Consider the following 16,234-nt stretch of genomic DNA (forward strand, 5'->3'; position numbering starts at 1 on the left):
AGTCATCCGGCTATATACTCAACAACGACCTCCTCCGCCTCCAGTCAACCCAAGAACTTGCCTCCATCTGCACCAACATATTCGTATCGTGGTTGGATGGGCCCTTTGCTAGGATATAACACCGAAAGAAAAGTTCTCGCTCCGGCCTTCAGCATAACGCTCAACTATTTGTTCATCTTAGATCATGTGGCGGGCATTATGACGCTCATGGGAACCGCGGAGTACTTCAAGATGGATGATTTGGCTGGCAAAGTCGGTTCAGCTGTTGCAAGTGCTACGCTGGATAAATAAAAGTGATTCTGCAGCTTTCGCTCTACTCCTTTGATGTATGTGGATGGATGTAAACTGAGCCCATAGGATCAAACCCGAGCTTATCGAACTTGTGCTTGAATTATTTTGTTTCGGAGGCGGAAATACAAGGAGACGAATGCATGCAAACCAATTGCACCTGATACGACAAGGACAAATTCAGGGAAAGGCTTCGATGCGTCCCACAACAACATGGAGTGTTCAGGAGCAAATGTTAGATGAGGATCGATGCGGATGTTGGTGCGACGCAGCAATAAATTTGCTGTGGTAGCCTTGTCCTTCTGCGAAAGACCTTTTCAAAGGCTGACAAAGATAGGGTACAAACGGGAGTCTGTTCCCAAGTACGGTCCAGTTGTCTTCTGGTCTTCACAGGTAATGAACATGCTGTGAAACACATCTTCCTGTGGCATAGGATCGTCGGATTCCACAGCCGAAGGAACATCACGGAGTGCTTTCGTCTATCACATTAGACAGCAATCCATCATCTAGAATGTCAGAGCCATCCGAGTCATCGGCGTAGTACTGAATCACTGGTAGTGCTGCCGTGGTCCGGTTCTGCAAAATCGTCAAACCCAGAACTGGACCATCAAGAACCGTTCTCAACGGTCCGGTTCGGTTTTTTTGTAGTCCGAACGTGAACCGAACCGAAATTTTTTCGAGCACAATAAAAATTGACACAGTCATCAGTGAATGCATTGAGTCCTTGAAATTGTAGCCATGGGAACTGTAGGAGGACATAATTCTGCTCCTGCCAAATATGACCATGTATGCTACAAGAAATTTGACTTGTTCGTACTTGGCTATGGATGGTCACCAGTATAGACTAGCAGGAGGAGTTCATGACAAAATCATGTCAGATTGCCTTTGCAGTCAGCAAGGGGCAGAAGCACAATGATATCCATGTTGTCAAACATTCTCACTTACCAATGTTTATGTTTCACATTAAGAGCTTATCCAAGACTTTCTGCAGGACAGTTGCTTTGACCCTTGTCAACATGTGTAGATTGGGTTGACAGTTCATGACAAAGTCTTGTCAGATTGCCTTTGCAGTCAGCAAGGGACAGAAGCATGATGATGTCTGTGTTGTCACACACCCTCACTTACCCATGTTTATGTTTCATATTAGGAGCTTATCCAAGACTTTCCGCAGGATAATCACTTTAGTACTGGTCAACAAATCTAAATTGGCCTGGCAATTCATGTCAGAGTCGTATTATGCTGCCGTTATGGTCAGCAAGCCCTGGAAACTCACTAGTACTGATGTCATTGGTGATTCTCGGTTGCCATCAAATTTTGTGTTAATTCTAATGTTATCTGAGACCTTCCGAAGGAAAATCGCTTTAGCATTGGTCAACAAATCTAAATTGGCCTGGCAATTCATGTCAGAGTCATAACATGCTGCCATTGCAGCCAGCAAGGCCTGGAAGCTCAGTAGTGTTCGATGTTAGTGATTCTTGGCTGCCATCAAGTTTTGTGTTAGTTCTAATGTTATCTGAGGCCTTCTGCAGGAAAATCGCTTTAGCACCAGTCAACAAATCTAAATTGGCTTGTTGATTCATGTCAGAGTCATGACATGCCACCATTGCGGCCAGTGAGGCCTGGAAGCTTAGTAGTGTTCATGTCGTTGGTGATTCTTGATTGCTGTTAGATGCTGCTTTAATTCTAATGTTATCTGAGACTTGAGGGGATTCAGTACCCCAATAATCTGAACGAGAAAATACTCGGCCTCAGACATCTTCCTGCACAAAAAAGGAGGTGAGAGGCAAGTTGTTGAACTCAGAGGAGTGTCACAGTTTTAAGGTCAGAGCATGGGCCCAAATTACAAGGAACAAGGTTAAAAATAGTAGGAAGACTGTTCAGAAAGACAGATGATCAGCATACTCATCCTTGTCCTTGTCCTTGTCCTCGCCCTCATCCTTGTCCACTTCCTCGCCCTTGCCCTTGCCCTCATCCTCATCCTCATCGTCGTCATCATCGTCATTGTTGTTGTTGTTGTTGTTGTTGTTGTTGTTGTTGTTGTTGTTGTTGTCATCGTCCATTCCCTTGCCATTTTCATAATCCCTCCCATATTCACTGTTGCCTTCATCTTTGTCACCTTCACAGTGTTGAATATTGCTCCCCTCATTTCTGTGGGTCTCTGGGTCTGAGTGGTCTACTGACTCCATGCTACAATCTTTTGTCATCTGCCTTAGGATGATAGGATGGCCAATTCCAAAGTATGTATAATGCATGAACATGTCCTGATCCGCAAATCTGAGCAGTCCACAAGTCAGCAGAAAAAAAAGAGATGGGAGGTCGCACTTACACGCCAACGTAAAATGCCTCCCAGTCATCTAATCTGTCATCTTGACATGCAAATGATCTTCCATAGTGAAGGGAGCTTGATCTGTGCCCTGAAGCAAAAGCCAGAATAAAATGGGCACTTTGGATGACCTGGCCAGGATCAAGAAACCCAAATGCATCCTGGTTGGATTCTTCGATGAAAGCAACTTTCAGGAGTCAAGCGGATTTCAGCATGCATCCAAGGATTGATAGTGTTGTACTCTCTTCAAAGGTCATAAGTTGTGTAATATACCTGGAACATTAAAAGATCAAATTCAAGAAAAACCAGGATGATATGTGTAACGTACCTGCATTGTTTGGATGGAATATATCTTATTGTCTGGGATGACAATTGAATTGCGCTTGTTGTTTGTGAAGCTATAGTTGCAGTAGCTGATGTCTAACCTTCGAAGTTGATACAGAAGGTGGTCCTTGAGCTTGGGTATGAATGCCTATGAGTGATGATCAGCAAGCTGAACAATGATGAGGAAGGCACCTACTGTAACAGCAGGATCATTACCATGTTGTTGAAGAAATTTGAATATATGTAATGGATTGTTGTAGCTAAGCTTTGGAATCACTGCAGGCATTTTCCCATTTTCCTTCACAAAACATCCAATGAACATTGATTGAGTAGATAGAATTTTTCTCTCATTTTGTCTGTCAAAACATTGAAAAAAAGTGATTCATGTTTCAATGATTTTCTGTGTGTGGGACATGATGCCAAAATTGATCATGTTCCTTCAAGGATAATGCTATATTTTCCATCTATTGTCTTTTAAATAACAGCTTAAAATAATGTTGATTTTCTTCTCTATGTTTTTCAAATATACACAGAACGTTTGACAAACATGGAGACAAAAATCAACATTATTTTAAGCTGTTATTTCAAAGACAATAGACAGAAAATACAGCATTATCCTTGAAGAAACATGATTGATTTTTGCATTGTGTCCCACACACAGAACATCATTGAAACATGAATTACTTTTTTTCAATGTTTTGACAGACAAGATGAAGAGAAAATTCTATCTTCTCAATCAATGTTTTTTGGATGTTTGGTGGAGGAAAATGGGTAAATGCCTGCAGTGAATATAGTGATGACCTCAAAAATCTGCAGACAAGTTGATCGGTGCCTGCTTGCTAGTGTCCAAATTGTGTCCTGTTTCTGCTACATGTTGCAGGACATGCCAATGACACTCATGCCTAGCAAGTTGAGCCAGAGTATCTAGTTTACTAGTCAGTGGATAGAATGCTTTCAGTGCCCTATGTGCCAATTATCCCTAGTTCGAAATCAAATTGGGATGAGATAATGTGACAGATTCACATACTATTTGTGTGGTAAAGGAGTCTGTTGTGCCAAAGAGCCTGATTGATTGCACATAATCACCCATGGCATAGAATTTGTAAGTAATTAAATTGAATTTCTTAAACCTTTGACCGCCGCTCCCAATGTCCAGATGGTTGAGATCTGAGCGTTCACATGCAGTCTTGTGCTTGTGCGCAGCCCTTTCTTTTGGCAGCTCTGTTGTAGAGAAAGCAGTGCATGTTAAATCATGAAATCTGTGTAACTGATGAGAGAGGCTCTTGAACATTTTGTTGAAAGCCAATAAGGTCATTTTGGAGTGCATATGGAGTTTTGCAAGGGCATGCCAACATGCAAACCTATACAGAAGCAACTGTACAATCACATTGTGGTCTCCAGGAAAAAGTCCTTCCAAAATGGGCATAGAACACTGGGAAAGAGATCAGTGATATACATCAGTGCATGAAGCAAAGAGACAAACTTGCAAAATATCTTTGAAGTCTCGTGCAGCAAGCCTTTTCATTTCTGACATGTTATTGGCAAATTTGCAAATGACACTGTGGCCATACGATGGAATGTGACAAAATCTAAATTTAATACTATCAGTTTGTTTCTTGGAAAAAGATGCACAAATGAACTGGTAGTTGAGAGATGCAACCAGGTTATCGCCTCCTGGAAGTGTGTAAAGCAGACAGATAAGATGAGTAAACAGTGCCTTCCATGTGCCAAGCTCACATTCATACATAAAATCAACAATGAGCATGCAAAAAGCATTGAGCCCCAGTGGGCCAAGCTTTTCTACAAATGTGTTCTGCCCAAAAATCAAGTACTGATCAATAAAATTCCTTCTGAAAGCCATCTCACCACAGTTGGCACCCAAGACCCTTCACCAAGCATCGTCTGTACTTTCAAGCCATCAACAGTATTTCCCAATGTGTAAATGAATTTGTGGGCTGCAGTCACCTTTGCAAGCGAATATGCTCTAAGATTGGCCAGGCGATCTCACATGTCTCTAGCAAGACCCAGGAGATCGAATGAGGCTTTTGGAACAAGACAGTGTGGGCATGGGCAAGAACCCATGTCCTTGATTGTTGCTATCAAAGCCCTAAAATGGTAATTATCATTTCAATGTAAAGCAAAGAAAAAAGCATGCACTTTTCTGGGTAATTGGCTGAATATGTGAAGATCTGCGGAAAGATCCTTCTCAATATTCCATCCAGACACTTAAGCACAATACCATGACAATGTGCATGCAGAAAATCACTATTGAGTAAAATGTTCCAACATGCTTGGAATAGCTCTCGTCGACAATGTGCATGAAGGGCTGCTGAACTGCTTTTTGATATCCAAGGGAGGCTGCTAAAAACATCCTTGACTCTGTCTGGAAGCTGAAGAAAATGATGTTTATGATAGGGTTGAACACTATTGGAGAGAAAGGGCTTACCAAAGGCAAAAATCCTACAAGATGGCATGCACCAGATGTGGGGGCTGAGCATGCATACTTGCTCAAATTGCTGAAATATAAGTAGAGGGGCTAGGCCTTAGCCATTCTGAAGTTTGTAAGGTGAGTTGCATCAGAAAAGAACATGAGTCCAGTGATGATGCATTTGAGTGAGCAGCCAGGTTCTTTTGGCTGCCTCTGCAGGTTGTCCTGGGCTTCCAGCCATGAGTCAGAGGTGTAAAGCTCATCGAACACATGCTCTTCATGGCCATCCAGAGGATCCTTCCACAAGCACTTAAAAGGAAACAGATGAAATGTGTTTGCTTGAATGTCAGAGAATGCAGCATGGATCACTGCTACAAGGGGCCGATAATGGAAGCCTGGAACACTAAATGATACGCCCTGGACATCTTTGGACTTTGAAGGAATGTCCAAGTTGACATCTGTCTTGACCCAATTGTTGGGAAAAGTGGCAGTCTCCTAGCTTCTGTCATTGTCCAGTGCACACAGGCACCTCCGGACCAAAAACCCATCAAGGTCCTTGGGGTTAAAATCCTTGGCTTGAATGACATCTTTGATGAGGTGCATTACTTCAGTCTGTGACTTTTGGTAGCTGCTGGAGTTCATCCATGTCATGAGATGATAAATGGTCATGTTTTGGAATGGATGAGGTGGTTCAGAGACCCCAGCAAGTGGGTCAGGTCCCTGGGCATTTTGCCTGTATGCAGTTGTGGGAGAGGTGCTGGCTAGTAGCAAAGATGGTACAAATCTGTCAGGCTCAAAAGACAGGTGCTGAGGATATTGTCGAGATAGTCCAAGCATGTTAAATGCTGTTTGCAGAGTGTCGCATAGTGTCAAAAGGACTCTTCGGATTCTATGCTGCAGTAAATTCTGAGTTTCAGTTACAGCAGGGGGGACATTCTCCAGAAAATTTGAAGGATTAAGGTCTTCCTCAGCAGGAAGGTCATTAAAATTTCTTGGTGCTAATATGCGTCATGAAGGCAGGTGTACTGGCCATCCATGAGGGATATGGGAATAGATCAAATTCAGAAGGTGTGCACCTGGAATATCCGAGATGCACTTGCCTTTGGTGGTATCCGCCATTGCAACATCTGAGTCCTGCAATGTACTAAAAGCTGAGGCACCAACAGAAGTAGTAGTACTAGTAGCTGCACCAACAACTTGAATGTTACTAAGTGTCTTCAAGTTGCTCTCAAATTCCTTAGGTTGGCAATGGGCAATTGTCATATCCCATATGCCAGACATAGATCCCATCATATTCCCACGCTTTCCGGACCTATTTCCGGACCCCATATCCGACTCATTCCTGGATCCCCTATCCTGTCCACCCTACACACATTCTGTCCAGCAAGACATCTGGACTTTACCTCTTTTCAGATTCCAGACTACATCCACCACCTCACATATCTCAGTCCTGTTTCTGCCCTGCCTTCCAGATCCCCAGATCTCCGGACCTATTCCTGCCCTCTATCCAAGATCCTGCGCCTATCCCCATTTAGGCATCTCCGCCTTTCCAGTTCTCAGTTATCTCTGTTTCTGTCTTGCTGATTGATCCTTGTACTAGTTTCATCTCTGAGTTCATTTACTTATGTTCTGTCTTACTTACCAATGTGTGTCCGCATGCTCATACATAGCCTTACTCCTTTGCTTACTGATCCTCTCAGATAGCCTCTAGTATATAACACCTGTACAACTACAGTAGAGTCCTCAGTCTGAATATCATCTTAGATCCTGTTCTACTTGCCAATCATCTTCTGGACTTCAGTCTGTCTGAGTCTCGTCCTTTTCCATAAGGCCTAGGGAAGGATTCCCTAGGCCGGAATTCCAGACCTTCGGATTTGTCCCCTATGTCTCTGTCCCAAGTCTAGGGATTGTTTCCCTAGGCTAGAGTCTTGCCTTTCCGGCACTTACCCTCTTTCCGGACTTAGGTCTACTTCCTGTCTCTCCGACTCTACCTTAGGGTAGTCTACCTCTGTTTGCTTCTGCATCGGACTTCGTCTGATGTAGCCCCTATTCCTTCTGGACCTCTGGACCTCCTGTCTTCTGTACCTCCAGACATCCTGTCCCTCATACCTCCAGGCATCCTGTCCTTTGGACGTTCCATCCTCCATACCTCCAGACCTCCTGTCCTCCATACTCCAGACCTCTGGACATCCTGTCCTCCTGTCCTCTGGACCTCCTATCCTTCCATCCTGTTTTCCTGTAGAAGTATTACCTTGCAGTGGGAACTCTCCTGAGCATTTCCTGCATCCCTCTGGAACTCTCCCACGCTCCTCCAGACGTTTCCTGCGCTCCTCCAGAAGTCCTCCCACACTCTCCACCAGAGTAGCCAGCCTCTGGAAGTCCTCTGGACTTCATTGGACCATCATCGGACTTCCTCTGAAATGAAGGGCACATACTCGGGTAAGGGGCACAGCATATGAGCTGAGGCCAAGCCCCTCTGAGTCAGTCTCTCTCTCCCTTGAGCATGGTTCTTAACAGCAATAGGTATTGAACATTGATTCTTTGTGAACCATATTGGTTGAAGCAACTATGTATGATATGTGAGTCTATATTGGATTCCTTGAGTGACCTGTCATAGTGCAGTAGATTACTTACAGTACTAATTTGAGTCATCAGCTGCCACCAGTGCAAGATCAATTTTTGTGTTGACTCTTGTGCCTGTTCCCATCTTTTTCCGTGGCCAACATGCTTGCCTTCTGGTAGGGCCTGCATGTAGCACGATGGCAGCTAAGACCACGAGGATCCATATCTTTTGCCCAGGAGCAACCCACTGCATTGCAGCATAAGGATACAGTGACCATTAGAAGGAGAAAGATAAGACATAGAATGACCCCAGAAGAAGGTCACATGCAATTTTGTGAGTAGCCTGACTTCAGACTTTCAAAGTCTGCAAGTCAAAGGCAAGTGACAGCAGAGAAGTTGGTGGTGGTATTTTCGATTACCAGTGCAGCACATACTACTATATTAGCTAGTATTACTACTCTTAGTACTAGTGATGTCACATTTAGGTAGCAGGCATCGTGATATGATTCGTACAATTCTTTTAATAAATCATTCTTAGATGAAGACTCGCATTCATGATTACTTATTGACCTCCTGATCATAGTCTCATGCTTGTGACACATCCCTGGCCAGACTTGGAGAGGACATGTAATAAAGTTTGTTTTTGGTGATGACAAAGAGCCTACTAGCATGGTACCACTGTTCCATACCTGGCTGTAGAGTTTCGCCAGTGCTTCATATTTATTCTGCCAAAGGGTCACTTGGTCCTGGAGTTACTTGATCAATTCGTCCTTCGATGCCATTTGTGCATGAATATTGGACATTACTCCGCTGAGCTTGACCTCCAGTGCTTTCACCTGCTATGAAAATTTTGAGCATGTGGGGGAGACATAAGTCATAAGTCACACATTACTTACTTGATCATATTGTTCCAGAAGTAGCTGGTCGCACTCAAACTGCCCCCTCATGATGATTACTGACCTGCTGAGCAGCTTGGCTATTGCACTGTCTGCATAAGCTGCTCCTGTGCAAGGCACTCCTGCTTTGCCTGTTCTCATTGCCATTGTTTGAATTCACACTGCTGCTGTGCCTCAAGGTCTAGCCTCTGATGCTCCTCAGCTTCACGTTGTGCACATAAAGCAGTCTGCTGGTCTTCATATTGTTTGAGCATACAGGCTTGCTCATTGATAACAACTGCATCAGGTGCAGGTGAAGGTGCAACTAGGGGAGGAGCTGGCAAAGCTGCAGTAGTTTTGGGTCTCACAGGGAGGCTGGGAGCACCTCTGTTATCCAACAGGTTCGGAGGTTCCTATCCAGGATATCAATTTGGGACATGACAGGAGCCATCATAGTGTACCTGACCCAATGTAGGAACATTGATCAAGTGAGTCAAATATTTGAGATTTGAACACTCGTAGTAGAATTTTCTTAAATTATAGTGTTGTGAGTTGAATCGCTGGCAAAGGGACTCCAGTGCATCGTGGTCATTCATTCCTGAAAAGTCGATGAGCTTCAATGACACATAGTTGTGATATCCCTACTTTGATGCATGGCGCAAAGCATGCTTGGAATGAATCAATAAATACTCCAGCTTTCCTTGACCACTGGCAGGGGCACTAGTGCAGAAATACGACATTCATTATTGGCAGAATGCACAAAGTGAGAAAACACCATCTGCTAGAATGATTTGATTTGGTCCTGAAGACCCATGACATCTGAGATATAGTTTCATAACTATTAAAGTTATCAACATGAATCAGCATCTCATCATGGGTGAATACTCACCGCTCATTGGGGTCATCAATGCCTTTCAACAAGATGTATTCCTTGTCTTCAAACATTCTGGTCTCCAGTGGAAATGCAATTTGGCCAGAATAAACTGGACATGATTAATGGTCACATGACATAGATGACTTGAAAACAGATTACCGCATTGACCCTCTGTGGCAACAGTCCTGGCACAAGTCTCCAACCATCCAGCCTGGCCATGAACCTCTTTGATTGTCTGAAGGAGAACCAATAGTTAGGTGTTGGCAACCATTGGCAAGTAAGTCACACACCACAGGGTGATTCTCTTGTAATACTTTATGTACAAATGATGAGAGCCTTGGAAGTTTGGACTTCATCAAACAAGATAGGTTACACCCGTAGACCACTCCAGAAAGATATTGAGCTATGGTAATCCCGAGTGTAGACAATACATTCTTTGATGAGGTTAACAAGATGGCTGATTGAGAATAGAAGGTTGGACATGTACTTCAGAGCTGACTGTTGCTTTCTTGATATTAGTCACAAGCCTGTTCTCTGGCTGGTCCTTGTCGACCAGACTGGCTGGCCTGTAAGTCCTGTATGCATGTGACTTAACAGATAGAATGCCTAGTGTGTTTCGAGACACATTAATGTGCTCCATCCACCCTGGAGGTAATGGAGGGGACTGTATGTGTTCAATTGATAAATGTGTTCACAGCTGGAGTGGCTTGGCAGGGCTCGCATGTCAGCAACTTAAGTTGCCAAGGTGGCAGCAGCAGTAACACCAACTGTCAACACTGTTCAAGTTGAGTTTGAGTTGTATTCAATGTATTCCTTCTTGCTCAATAAATATATGCAGTACCAAGTCAATATTACAATCAAAACCTACCATTTGCAAGGAGGATTATCTTCCTTGTCTGAGTGGTATGATTGATAGCAGCCTGGGTGGGGGTATGCCTCGTTCTTGTGTTTGTAGATCTATGACGGTCGTTCTCGAGATTAATGATGGATCAGATGCAAATAAGAAGCAACATACTTTTGCATTTGCATAACCCATCTTAATCATAATGTTACAAATGAGCTAGTTTTTGAATTGTACAGTCATGGTGCCTGATATGGCCTTCACCACTGTCGATTTTCTGTGTGCAACATGACAGATTGTTCCTGCAGAGATAACTCAATAGCTAGATCATGTACTTGCAGAACTCTGCGCACCCAAATTAATTGTAGCCTAGAAGGATTACACTCAATAAATTGCTTCAGATGAAGGAAAGCTGCTTGCACACCTGTTTTGATTTTAATTCAAGCGAAAGTGGCATCAGCTTCATGATATCTATGTCAACCTTTGGGACAATGAAACGTCAAATACAATCATTTGTTGAGACTCATCCAAGTCATATATGAGCAGCTGCCCATCTGGCATTGGGAGCCCGTAAGTGGTATTGGTGTGATGCAGTATAGACTTGTTGAATGTTGATGGTGTGGGAAGTGTGCCATGGCATCATTGACCCATGCTGTTTGATAATACAATGGCGATAAGCACTACATGAATTAGAGATAGAAATGATGTTAGTTTAAGGTGCAGAGCTGGCAACTGCAACTACTCACAAGACATATGCAGATGTAAAGAAATGGAAACACATGTGGCACTGCATGAGGCAAGTCACGGTGTTCACACAGATTTGCAGAGTCAGATGCCACATGTCAGTTTGTATATGCAAGTGGAGCAAGACTAGATGCACCTCAATCCAGCATTGATGGGAATGGCTACCTTCCTGCATTCCACAAGAGGTCTTGAAGATGCAGAATCTGTGTTCCACAGGGAATCCATAGATGGCATGGTCACAGTCATGATGATAAGTTGCACACACTCAGCTAATCATAAAGGTTGGAATGGATTCAGACGCTCCGAACCAGCTCTCAGTAATCAAGAATAGCCTGAACCCCAAACCTGTTTGGAAGTTCAGTCCAGAATAGACTATGGCAGCACGTGACATACATCAATTTGTTCACTTTCTGAGTCATATATCAAAAAAGCTTTGGGGCATTTGACAAGCAACTTTGATCTTTGGGCAGGTCATGGTGCAACATCAACTTGGTGAGGATAAGTACTAATTTTGGGACAGGAAGTCAAAAAGCCGAGGAGCCAATCCTGAGGTTTGAGACTTTTGGACCATCGGTGTATGTACATAACATAATCAACAATTAATGTTGTGAGCATTAGATAATACAATCCAAGTTGGGAAGTGAAGGAATCTACATTTGGAATGTGACATCCACTCAGTCAGTTCCAAGTTGCATTCAAGAATCAAGATCCCATTATCAATATACACTCATATAGACCCTTTCACAAATAAATTTACCAACACACAATGCAGAACTATCGCAATGGTAATGGAATGAACCGTGCCCATCACAATCACCAGGTCCATTGAATTTCACTCACTACATTGATTGCATTGCTGATCTTACCAACACTCACTGGCAGGCTCACAACTGGGTATGTATTTATGGTGTTGTAATGCTTGCATACCAACACATTTGCAGTGTATAACTCTGGACCATGTGCCAAGGCCTCAGGCCATTTCCTTTACTATGCCAGAGAGACAGCTGGTAAGGGAAAATGATTGGTTCACAATGTTAAATTATTGACTTTTCAGGAAATAATGTATGCAACATGGGCCGTCGCACATGCACCAGCAATTCTACCATCCAGAGCAGCAGTTTCCGGCTTGCCCACCACCAGCCTGGGGAGAAGAGATCTGTGCTATGATGGTCCTGTGGATAGTGAGGGAGCATCGCCTTTTTGAGATGGAAATGCAAGAGTTTGAACATCTGCTAGGACTCAGAGGCGAGTGTTAATGTTTCGAGACATAACAGTTTGAAGGTGCGAACTCACAAGGGAGGAAGGAATCAGAGGGGGAAGCTTGATCATTGGATTTTGGTAGTTTCACCAACAAATAATTTTGCATTCATCCACATGCATCAGTAGATAGATTTGAGAGAAACAATGTACCAGCACTGCTTGACCTATGAACTCGGAGAAGTTATGCAGCACCAAAGAGCCCTTCTACCGCATTCATCAATCATAGTTCCCTCATACAGGTAAGATATATTGACCAAGTCAAATGCAGCTATGATGAGATTTACAGGACATTGAGTATGTGACTGGATGTGTATGAGGATTGAACAACCATTTACCAATAAATGTAGGAGCTGTCAGGGCTTTACAGTGGTTTCTTGCTTCTGTTGGTCGTCCTTCTCATCCATAATCAGACCAGTCATGAGGTGGGGCACACCCAAGTGCAAACACAGCAGCTATGCCCATATTGGAATCCAATTCAGAATGCCACCACCACTTGCATCCAGTCTCCTCCTAGCATTATGATCACACAGATCCTGTTCCTTTAGCAACTGAGCTCATCACAACATGCAGAGAACCCACCTCTTGTAAGACCAAACTCCAGCTTATCTACAGGCCTGATATGACTGTCTAAATCCTCCTTGGATCATGACTTCTCCCTTCTCTTTGACAGTAAGCCCAACCCATATGTGTCATTCTCATTGGCCTTGGGTGAGTGTGTCAAGATGGTGGCACAACGCTGGCATCAGGGAGCCTGAGAAACCACATTAATGATGGGCACACCAGCACACTGGGTGAACCAAGAGACATATACTCCAAGAATGAGTTGCTCTGATCTGCAAGTGCCGATTGTCCAGGGGATAGTGGCGCATCAGGATTATTACAGAAGGTTGGTCTCATTCACAGGTGCAAAGATGAACATGACATATTGGCATTAAGTGCCTGAGAATTAGAATGTGAAATGAGCGGTGAGAGCGGAAGTGTAGGAGGTGGTGTGATACTGGTGGATGCATAAGCAAAGTTCTGGCACGTTTCCTCAATGACTCCTGAAAATGAGTTGCATGGGCCCCACCCTATGAACGAGAGTGAATACACTTACTCTCAACATTCTAAATGCAGAGATTCATTTGATCAATAACTGTCTCTCATTCCTTCTCAGCAGAATTTGCTGGGTGAATATCCTCATAGCTGAATCTCCCAGCTTCACCTGAGCAGTGCTGCTCAAATTCGACAGGCTCCAGGGAAGCACACCACACAGGTGTTGTATGACCACTCATGATTTGGTCAAGTGTCAAGGACTTGTACATCTGAACACCTTTGTCTGTGTTGTCAAAGTTCAGAGTTAGGCAAAGGGGTGGCAATTAGAGGAGGGACACACCAATAGAAGCTTTCATGCTGTGTTTGAGTCCAATGAATCCAGACTCACTCACCTGGCACATTTCACTTGTGAAATTACATTCAGCTGGACATATGCCATCAGTCAGCATATATCTAAGATAAGACACATGCAAAGAACCACTCATCACATGCACTGCCATGGGACTCTTCTGACCGCTCGAAATGGGGGAAAGATGCACCTCCTGAGCCTCCTTCCTTTGAATTGCACAATCCACCTCTTTGTTGCTCAACTCCATCTCATCATCACCATTAACATTGTCTCCATTGGCTGATGTCATAATAGACTCAGTGTCATGCACAACTACTTGCATTTGTGCTCCAACTCCCATATATGGTCATGCATACTGCCTTGCCTATGGCTGAGGATGTGGTATTGGCTATACCACTGACATTTACAGTTGTTGATACATTTGTGAGGTCTGCAGTAGAAGCATTGGGAGTGCAGCGCCCTTAAGTGATCCTTGTACAGATGACATGGTGATACCTATCCGTGTGAGGATAGGATGAGTGGATCTTGGGTTGTGATTTTGATCATGTATGGTGTCTCTTGCTGATGCAGGTGTCCTCTTGGATCTCCTTTCCAGGTATGTGGGAGACCAAGAGGGTTGCTGAGGAGCAGCAGGAAGAACAAGAATTGGAGGACCAGGGGAGCAAAATGTCAAGATGCCACAAGACAGACACATTTGTGGGTATGGCATTTTTGGAGTAGAGGTGCCTTTTGCTGGGGGAGATATAAATGAGGATGAAAGTGTATAAATGGGTGTCTGCTTCTTGGGTGAAATGGCAGCAGAGGCAGATTTCTCTGTGATAATGATAAGTATGCGTCTTCTGATGAGGATGAGTCATGGCTCACTATGAACATGCTTGTCTGGAACTGCCATTGGACCTGCAGCCTGCCAACATACATCTGTACACCTTAAATCCGCATTTGGAACAATCATGCGCTTGGGGAGCTTCTCCATTGGCCTGGGAATGGTATACATGCCTACCCATTTTCCACACATCTATGCGATGATGGTCATCAATTATTGCCCATTAGACTTGAAAAACTGAGAAAGATACTCACTGTCCTGCCCTAGTATTACTTCTCCAAGTTGGCTTTGCTTGCAAACTGCTCGCCCTCTTCATAATCAAATGGCATGTGACTCACCAATATCTCGAAAATGGTAACACCAAGTGACCAGATGTCAGACTTCTGGGTGTCATGGGGAAGGCCACAAGCGTGTTCTGGGGAGAGATACTGCACACCATGGAAAGTTTAAACATCATGTGAATGTAAAAATAGAGTGGAGAAAATGCAAACCTCAAGGAAACAAGACCAATGTTTCATCAGCATTCACAAAGGTAGTAATGAAGGTCATAAGAAATGGGCCTTACATCCAAAAAATCAATCAATGTGGCAGGTGACAGGCCTTGCATTGCGATGTAGTGCTCATGCATGCCAAAGGGCCACACATGCAACACGTTCATGCAGTAATTTGGGGGGGAAAGGCTGGGCAGTACATGTCGCTTCTTCTGCCACTAGTGACTGTGTGGAAAAGGATGAAACAACGCCATGAAATGAGCAAACAGAGTATGAACAGCAGCAAGTTCTGATTGTGAGTCTGTAAATAACCTAGTACATCATTAAATGCAAGCAAAATGACATGCCTGCTCCACTTGATTAAATTATCCCCTGTTGAACTTCAGGGAAGCACAGCATGGACTACAACGAGCTGGAATTCTGGTGCCAGGCAGATTGTGCCATACAAACACGAGAGATAAGCAGGGCATAGACTGAAGAAAGCTGGAAATCTGATGACAGCTCCATCTTCCAAGTGCCCTGAATAAGGGCAATCACACATTGATCGACCTCACGGCCCTTTGGAGTGACTCTATCCAACTTGAGGATGGCGATGTTACCAACCGCATTGACACACATTCTGATTCTTGAGAAGAAAAAACCCTATCAAAGAAAATTGTGGTGATCACCAGATGAAAATCATAGTTCTTCACCTGAGAGCATACAAGCAGAGGTGGTCTTCAATAACCAAAACAAGACAAGCGCCACAGGCAGGAGCAGCAGCACAGTGGCAGAGTTGGTTCAGCCTGAGGGGCCTGGGATTTCAGATTTTTTCTGGATATCACCCAAGCCATCAGAGTCAGGCCCAAGAGTGCAGAGGTTCCATAATAAGAGATCACTGACTCAGATGAAAGTCTCTGCCATGGCATGGCTTGAGGTATCACAATCATGCGATAACAATTTGAACAATCACAGGCAACAACATGACACAAAAATGTTTGGGTTGCTGGACAGTCAACTTGAAAGCCATATCAAAAT

General features: G+C 43.8%; 5 protein-coding genes across 5 annotated transcripts; all 5 read right to left on the reverse strand.

Moving 5' to 3' along the window:
• Window positions 1–2,165: 2,165 nt before the first annotated feature.
• On the reverse strand, window positions 2,166–3,257 carry BJ212DRAFT_1476706 (uncharacterized protein; the record flags this gene model as incomplete). The annotated part of the gene is made up of 4 exons (XM_041339413.1): window positions 2,166–2,562; window positions 2,615–2,772; window positions 2,940–3,083; window positions 3,132–3,257. 4 exons carry the CDS (start codon window positions 3,255–3,257, stop codon window positions 2,166–2,168), a joined length of 825 nt encoding a protein of 274 aa, XP_041197906.1.
• Window positions 3,258–5,471: 2,214 nt separating this feature from the next.
• BJ212DRAFT_1476707 (uncharacterized protein) lies at window positions 5,472–6,200 on the reverse strand (the record flags this gene model as incomplete). The annotated part of the gene is made up of 2 exons (XM_041339414.1): window positions 5,472–5,858; window positions 5,901–6,200. 2 exons carry the CDS (start codon window positions 6,198–6,200, stop codon window positions 5,472–5,474), a joined length of 687 nt encoding a protein of 228 aa, XP_041197907.1.
• A 2,477-nt stretch (window positions 6,201–8,677) lies between these two features.
• BJ212DRAFT_1533919 (uncharacterized protein) lies at window positions 8,678–10,730 on the reverse strand (the record flags this gene model as incomplete). Its single annotated transcript, XM_041341794.1, has 11 exons — window positions 10,690–10,730; window positions 10,543–10,631; window positions 10,162–10,240; window positions 9,965–10,108; window positions 9,834–9,909; window positions 9,690–9,783; window positions 9,576–9,619; window positions 9,262–9,398; window positions 8,982–9,213; window positions 8,822–8,952; window positions 8,678–8,764 (listed from the first exon to the last, which is right to left on the reverse strand). Exons 1-11 carry the CDS (start codon window positions 10,717–10,719, stop codon window positions 8,678–8,680), a joined length of 1,143 nt encoding a protein of 380 aa, XP_041197908.1. The 5' UTR covers window positions 10,720–10,730.
• Window positions 10,543–11,005, reverse strand: BJ212DRAFT_1533922 (uncharacterized protein). Its single transcript, XM_041341795.1, has 4 exons — window positions 10,940–11,005; window positions 10,851–10,884; window positions 10,690–10,829; window positions 10,543–10,631 (listed from the first exon to the last, which is right to left on the reverse strand). Exons 1-3 carry the CDS (start codon window positions 10,979–10,981, stop codon window positions 10,735–10,737), a joined length of 171 nt encoding a protein of 56 aa, XP_041197909.1. The 5' UTR covers window positions 10,982–11,005; the 3' UTR covers window positions 10,543–10,631; window positions 10,690–10,734.
• A 2,656-nt stretch (window positions 11,006–13,661) lies between these two features.
• BJ212DRAFT_1296380 (uncharacterized protein) lies at window positions 13,662–15,384 on the reverse strand (the record flags this gene model as incomplete). Its single annotated transcript, XM_041332432.1, has 10 exons — window positions 13,662–13,837; window positions 13,895–13,911; window positions 13,947–13,978; window positions 14,094–14,182; window positions 14,220–14,333; window positions 14,768–14,880; window positions 14,904–14,918; window positions 14,981–15,036; window positions 15,065–15,154; window positions 15,292–15,384. The coding sequence occupies 10 exons, from the start codon at window positions 15,382–15,384 to the stop codon at window positions 13,662–13,664; spliced, it is 795 nt and encodes a 264-aa protein (XP_041197910.1).
• Between the last annotated feature and the right edge of the window lie 850 nt (window positions 15,385–16,234).

Source organism: Suillus subaureus, assembly GCF_016647635.1.
Source record: "Suillus subaureus strain MN1 chromosome Unknown BJ212scaffold_4, whole genome shotgun sequence".
In the NCBI taxonomy this organism is placed as follows: domain Eukaryota; kingdom Fungi; phylum Basidiomycota; class Agaricomycetes; order Boletales; family Suillaceae; genus Suillus; species Suillus subaureus.

Excerpts from the sequence above, each read along its gene's own strand:
- BJ212DRAFT_1533922 (XM_041341795.1), bottom strand. The coding sequence starts at position 10,981 with ATGAAGCTGATGCCACTTTCGCTTGAATTAAAATCAAAACAG. Across the intron at positions 10,885-10,939 it reads TTGAATTAAAATCAAAACAG|GCTACAATTAATTTGGGTGC; the intron begins GTGTGCAAGCAG and ends TAATCCTTCTAG.